Below are 7,837 nucleotides of genomic sequence, written 5' to 3'. Positions count from 1 at the left end.
TTGAACTCAACAAATCATGGATATCCTCCTTTTATATAAAGAGAAGTAATTAATGAAATTACAAAAAGAATAGAGTACTACATTAATACTACCAAATGTAATCATCTACATATCATAGTTTATACTTGTGCATATCAATTATTAAAAGTTTCCACTAATACGGACAAAATTACAAACTCATCATGTGTCTTTGAAGTTATTGGAGGTAACATGAATTATGAATATCATAGCTTAAAAGTGATTTCAAGCAAACTATATGTAACATAGTGCGATTCCATCACCATTCGGAACAAAAGTCCACCAAAAAATAAAAAAGAGTTTTATTGCTTAACGGGACTCTCAATTTCCTAACAGACAAATTATTAATTTAATTTGTCTGCCTATTCTCTACGTAACCTAAACTAAGAACTTTGTGTTTATCTATCTTATAAACCATCCTTATTTCATTGTCCAAGCAACAGCTTCCTTTTTATTTTACTTAATAAATGTATCCAAATATAAATGATTAAATAATTTTGTTCAAAAAAATAAAAGAAAAATGATTAAATTATAATCAAATAAAATTTGCTAATAATTATTGGATTTATAAATACCGGGGCTAAATTTATAAACCTCGAAAAAAATAAGGGCCACTAATAGTTTTTAAAGGTACACAAATTAGTTTTATTAATTAATTTGGTTTAAGTTAGATTTTACAAATCCAAAAAAAAAAAAAAAAAAATCCTTCAAAATCAAAATTCGAATATTCCTTTTATACTTTCTTCCTTCTCCTTCGTCTCCTTCAATTCAATCTTTCAGATTTCGAGGAGGAAAAGGATTCGTGTAAGCAAAAATAAAAAAAAAAAGCTTTTAGCTTCTCTTTCTATATATCCTCCTTTCTTCTATCTCTCTCTCTTTCTCGGTCGATACAGGATAGAGAAGAGATGCAGAGAGAAGAAGGAGAAGAAACTTCAACCATCGGCGTTGTCCCGGCGGTGAAATCGCCGACGCCAACATCTCTTCTGAGCTTTTGGGAGGTTACGGCAGCTTCCGGCGTCGTTTTAGGGTTTCTGATGGGGCTCGTTTGTGTTTATCTCACAATGCCTCAATCTGATTACAGTTTCCTCAAGCTCCCTCGTAATCTCGAAGATCTTCAGATTCTTAAGTGAGGCTTTCTATCACTGCATTTAAGATTTGATTATTTCTGGGTTTTAATTAAAAATGCAAGCTTTGATTCAAAGACCGTAAATTTCGATAGTTAGGATTCTGGAATTTGTATGCTTGATGAAGCCTTGAAGCTTTAGCTAATCTCGTATTAGGGGTTATTGCTAATTTTGGCAATGTTTGAATCTTTAAATAGAACATGAAAAAAGTTTCGATTTTTTTTTATTAAATTACTAAAAAGGTTAAAAGAGTTGTTTTTTGATTTGCAGAGATAATTTGGAGATATACACAAGTGATTACACAGTTCAAGTTCTTGTTGGGTATTGTCTAGTCTACGTTTTTATGCAGACGTTTATGATTCCTGGAACTGTGTTCATGTCATTGCTTGCTGGTGCTCTCTTTGGAGTTATCAAAGGAATGGCTCTTGTTGTCTCTACTGCAACAGCTGGTGCTTCTTCTTGCTATTTCCTCTCTAAGCTTATTGGTAGACCTTTGCTCTTCTCTCTTTGGCCTGACAAGCTCGTATTCTTCCAAGATCAGGTTTGGGAAACACTATACCAAATCAATCTTTTTGCCCTGTTTTTTTTTTATATAAGGAAATGCTGAAGAGTTTTTTGTTTGTTTTTTAGGTTGCGAAGAGAAAAGATCGGTTGCTGAATTATATGCTGTTCTTGAGACTAACACCAACATTGCCTAACACTTTCATTAATGTTGCTTCTCCAATTGTCGATGTTCCTTACCATATCTTCTTCCTTGCTACATTCATCGGTCTGATCCCTGCTGCATATGTCACTGTCCGGGTATGAGAATTTTCAGGCATCTTCCCTGGTTTTTGTTTTACAGAGTATGGACATATTCCAATCATAATGTGTTCTGTTTTTTTTTGGTCACAGGCCGGGCTTGCTCTTGGAGAGCTAAAATCGTTGGGAGATCTCTATGACTTCAGCTCCATGGCGACTCTGTGTCTCATTGGTGTGCTCTCGGTGACTCCAACCTTAATTAGCAAGAAGAAAGCGTAGAAGAAGATGATCATTGGAGACATAAGACAACGCCTTCTCATGCTTACGAGTTACGATGATGAATTGATTATGATGATGATGATGATGATGAAAACGAGAGCATTCATAAGCCTCTTTGTGTATATATTTAGAATGTTAGGATCAATTTCAAAACCCACCTGTTATCTTCATGTTTTAAATAAAAATGTACTACTAGACTACATCTCAAACGGGTTTCATGGGCCTTGGCGTTAAGTTTATGGGCCTAGTTATCGCAAAATACATCCACAATAGTTCCCCGGATCGGAAAATTATCGTTGCTTAGGTTTGGAACCGATACGAATGATCATGCACGACTATATCACCTATGAATAAATCAAATCTAAATTGTTTAGCGGTACAAGTTTTTTTAACGAGTATAAGACATCGTAAGCACGAGTATAAGACATCGTAAGCGATAACAAAATAGTGAAAACGATAACAGAATAGTGGTAGGAGCGTCTAGGAGAAAATGAATCACTACAAGAAAACCTGTATTTTGGAACTTCAAATTGTGACTCCTTTTTTGGTCACAAAAAAGAGTGACGCTTATGTAACTACTTTGAGACGCAGTACAAACAGAGGAAAAAACGTTGCTAATTAACGATAAAATAAAGTTGTCGCACAAGACTCTCATCTTAGCGACTAAATTGCGACTCATTCGCGATGAAAACTGTTTAGTCGCAAAATGATCGCAGTTGAGAGTTCTGACTTCATCTTTCACTTGTTCAATCTATCACTTTGTAATCTGAGAGTTGAGAGTTCCTTTTGTTAAGAGATATTGACCTTTAATTTGTAATCAAACATTGGTTCATTAATGGAGGTTTGATTTGGAGTTCATAAGGTTACACTATTGTTCATAAGGTTTCGTGGGTAGAACTTAACATGTTTCTATTCTTAAAAAAACCAAACGTTTCTTCAATAAAAAAAAAAGATCATTCTTTAATTGTCTACATTGATATTTCGGATCACAAAGATATTGATATTTTCTTACAACCCGACACATACATACTTATACTACTTCTACTAGTTGGACCTCACACATGCACTCATACTTTACACACTAGACCACAGTGTTACACAAGCCACATTAGTACAACAACTCATAACAATTACATTTATACTCTAGACATAACTAACACTTGGTTGTACTCTAACTAAACAACATTTCTCCACTTGGGCCTTATTCGTCTCTGCTTACAACAAAACACAAAACCCACCTTCTTCTTGTTGTTAGCTCAGGATCTTTGTAAGAAGTTGGCACAAACCTCTGCCCACAATAAATAGGGCTTTAAGACCCTTCTGATGGAAAAATAACAAACTGTTCAAATTTCAGAGGCATAAGTAAGTTATTGGATCACTATAATGCAAGAATCTCATATACTTACTTTTATGATAAAATCTTTCTACATCTGCAAAATAAAATGATAAAATTCAAAATGATAAAATTTCCCAGCAAAACTGATTATATGCAATAAACATTGATTCTATCGTCCAACGACAAATCTACTTTCTTGCTTCTATAAAAATTTCGTAGATAGAATTAAAAAATATTAATTACATCATAACATGTGTTTGCAATGCAGTAAACATCGATTCTATCGTCCAAACAACAAATCTACTGTTATTTAACATAAAAAGGTAAGCATATTAGAAAACTTTCTAAAAGACGTTTCATAGTTTTTTCTTTTAAATCTTGAGAGAAAAGTTGTAACGAAAGAACTAAAAATGAAGCAAAAGAAAAAGAGACAGAAGAGAGGTAAAAAGAAAAACAATCGTGTTGCTATAACAAGAAATCAAAGAGTGAAGCTTGCTCGATAGTCAACCAAGATCCAGACTTCACAAAAATCGTGATGAGTACAGGTAATTTGCAAATTGGTAAGAATTTTTGATAATCGTTGGGCTATGGAATTTATTGATATAAGAAGATGATCTCGTAAAAATTATTGTTTGGAAAAATTATCATGTGGCGATGTCGATGAGATGGTATTCATAAAATTTCACCTATTTAATTAAACAAGAGCTTAGTCAAGTTTTTAAAATCACTTTCATAATTTAGAATTTTCTAGATTTCTACAGTTGATTTTACTTGCATGTATAGAAAACTTTTTGTTTCTTCAAACTGTTTTAACTTGCATGTATAGTTTTGTTAACATCTTGTAAAGTTCTTAAAAGCTCAAAAATTTTCAAAGCTCTTAAAAGATCAGCTTTTCAAAGTTTTCTATTTTCAATTTTCATATATTAATGCTTCGAAATAGTATAAGCATAAGTTTTCAAATTAGGAATTTATAATATCCTTAAACATCTTTTTTAACATAAAAGGAAAAACACAAAAATAGTTCTTGAAAGAGACATTAGTATTTATATAAATCTATATTTTTTTATGATTAAGAGGTTATATTTGCATGAGTGCCTTACTTTATTCTCATGCCGGAAAACTAGAGTATATAATATAGTCATCTCTTAAGTGTTAGTGACAATCGAACCTATGACCTCTAGGATTCGTCCTTGATGTCTTTCAGTAGAATTAAGGACACTACGTAAAATATAAATATTCAATAGTTTCAGAATCTAATCAAAATTTTCTCATCAAAATATCTTTGATTTTACAACACACAATAAACTTCTAAAAACACATCTACTCTCTTATGAATTATGATTGAAACAAAAGTCCAGTTTTTAAAAACATTTGTGACGTTAGTTGGAAAAAAAAATATGATATGGTGATAATCAATATCTTACACATGCCAAATTATATTATTTGATAATCAATATCTAACTTTCCTTTGTAACCGTCTTGGTCCCACTCTTGGAAATTGCACACAGAGCCGGCCCAAACCACAAGCTGGTGAAAGCATGTGCTTGCGGCTCGGTTCTACATATTTTTCGGCTCTATTTTTGTCAAAAATTGTTTATAATTCTACTGGTTAAGGTCTGGGTGGAAGAGTGTTAGGTGATGGGTTTGATTCTCACACTTGCACGAAGTCCTGAAATAATTGTTTAAGGTATGAATTAGGTTTTTTTTTGTTTTGGGCTTGTGGCCTTCTAATTGTTAGCGGTGGCTTTGATGGCACATATCAAATTCTGTGAAATGCTCATTAATGTATTTCAATAAACATTTCAAAAGCAGATATTATGTTATGACCAAACAATTTGAGTTTTCAGATTTCCGAAACCTTCATCCAGAAGATGCAACATTTGTACCTCAGGTCTGAGCATATCGTAGAAAGACTTCAATTAGAAGCGAAAGGATCAATTTCCAGGTCAAAACGCTTGGCAAGGAGAGAATGGTTAAAGGAGTTGGATCCACCCACAAAAATAGGGAGTTTCCCTCTCGAAAATACTTTAGATATAGACAATCTCGCTAAAGAGCAAAACTATATTGGGGTAAGTTCACTGTATTCTGGGTGGAACTCACCCAAAAGATGGTGTCGAACTCTTCCTTGCTCATGGACTGGGATAAGATTTGTTGCAATCTCTATCCTGCTATAGATTTGCATTTTGTCTGAATTGATGATATTGCCGGAGAAATGGGAAGAAAGTTTGCCTATGAGGAGGTCGTTGCAGGCATGAAAATAAGGACTTGTATGTTCTTGAAAAAAGCAGAAAGCAACAATTTTGAAGCTGATAAGAGGCATTTGGGAATTCAAGAGGCTTGGTGCCATGACAGCCATTATGGCGAGCTAAAGAAGAGTTTGGCATCATTGGGAAGAGGAAGGTGTGGCATAGAGATTTTGCAGAAGAACATTGTGGAGGAAAGCGTTGAAATTGTTAACAGTTTCTTGTTGGAAGTATAGTTTTTTGAATTAAATAATATAAATTGTGTTAATTATTTTGTAATTTGTGTGTGAAAAAGAAATAAAACTCTATTGTGTGTAAAATGAATTTTATCTTCAAATCACATTAGAGTATATTTCTTCTTACCACACAAATTACAAAAATCTTGACACACATTTATGTTATTTAATATATAAAAAAATCTACCTTCCATCAAGAAATTGTTCATAGTTTTCATGTTTCCTCCACAACGTCCTTCTGCCAAATCTCCATGCTATTCCTTCCTTCTCCCAATGTAGCCAAACTCTTATCCAGCTCGCCATAACGGTCTTCATGGCGTCAATCCTCTTGATTTTCCAACCGCCTCTTAAAAACTTCAAAATCTTCGCTTTCTGCTTCTTCACGAGCATACACGTCCATACTTTCATGCCCGTCACAGCCTCCTCTTGTTCCGCCCTTCTTCCCATTTTTGGGTGAGATCATAAACTCTGACAAAATGAAAATCTACAACGGGATAGAGATTGCGACAAAGCTTATCCCAGTCCATTCGCAAGGTGGAGGCTAGCACCATCTTTTGGATGAGTTTCTCCCAAAGAACGGTTAACTTACCTCGAAAGAGTTTTGCTCTTTTGCGACCCTGTCCTATTATAGTGGGTGGATCCAAATCCTTTAACCATGCTCTCCTTGTCGAGCGTTTAAACCCGGAAACTGATATTATCACTCCTAATTTAAATCTTTCTATGATAAGCTCGGACGTGAGGTACGAATTCTACATCTTCTATATAGATGTTTCGGAGCCAGTTATGTTCCAGCATGTGTGTAACCGCGTCGATCAAATGCTTGATTCAGGACTGTTCGAGTAGCTCGCAGCTTTCTATGACCCTATAGTAGATTCAGGGTAGAGGAGTTTGACTGATACTTTAGAGTGTACCCAAGAGAGAGGAACATGGGATCGTGGGACCTGAGAAGAATGGAGTCCTATGAGGAGACTGTGGTGGGCATGAAAGTAAAGATGTGTATACTTATGAAGAAGCAGAAGGCAAAAATTTTGAAGCTGATAAGAGGTGGTTGAGAAATCAAGAGTCTTGATGACACAGCGGCCATTATGACCGAGCTGAAAGAGTTGATATAACATTTTTGATGTTACTTTTGTAATTGATAATTATAGAAAACGGTAAGTGCCGTACCGTTACGAGGTTACCAATCAGAAGCATAACAATAATAAACTGATATCATATTGTACTCTCAAAATATTAAATATACTAGGTATCAACCCGCACTATGTGCGGAATAAATATATACAGATAAAATTAGAGTTACGTGTAAATTTATTTTCTGTGATCTAAAATTTGTTTCAAAAATATATATCTATAAACTGTGAAAATATTTTTAAATTAAACTATTATGTATCAACTAAATATATGTATAACCCGCTCTTTTGTTAATCTATGCCAGATTTTTTATTTTTAAATATTTTTTTATTTTGTGTAAGAATATGTTTCACCCGTGAAATATTATACCAATGGTATTAAATAAGTCAATTCCCTAATCCCTATAATAATGATTATTGTGATATTTTTTTTTTGGAAACTTTAAATATGTGAATAGTAGTCAATTTTTTTAATACGTAAATAATTTTCGGTTTTGAAAACGTTTTAGATCTAATGATTTTATATTTTAATAATTAAATATGTTATAAAATGATTAAAATAAATTTTAAATTTGAAAAGTTTGAATAATTAATTATAAAGAAATATAGCTTAATCATTCAAAAGCAATTATGTGTAAATATCCATAAAAATGAGGTCAATAAATTCATTGGTGTCATGAGCTCTCTAATGACAACACATCAGCATTTTCTTGAAAATGTTTCTCTATTA

At 33.4% G+C, this 7,837-nt stretch overlaps 1 protein-coding gene across 1 annotated transcript; it reads left to right on the top strand.

Annotated features, from left to right (window-relative positions):
- Positions 732-2,396, top strand: LOC104731772 (uncharacterized membrane protein At4g09580-like). The gene is made up of 4 exons (XM_010451253.2): positions 732-1,144; positions 1,413-1,683; positions 1,773-1,943; positions 2,037-2,396. The coding sequence occupies exons 1-4, from the start codon at positions 924-926 to the stop codon at positions 2,160-2,162; spliced, it is 789 nt and encodes a 262-aa protein (XP_010449555.1). The 5' UTR covers positions 732-923; the 3' UTR covers positions 2,163-2,396.

The sequence above is a fragment of the Camelina sativa genome, chromosome 12 (genome assembly GCF_000633955.1).
Source record: "Camelina sativa cultivar DH55 chromosome 12, Cs, whole genome shotgun sequence".
In the NCBI taxonomy this organism is placed as follows: Eukaryota; Viridiplantae; Streptophyta; class Magnoliopsida; order Brassicales; family Brassicaceae; genus Camelina; species Camelina sativa.
The sequence above is the reverse complement of the archived record's forward strand: the minus strand, read 5'-3'. Positions and strand labels throughout refer to the sequence as shown.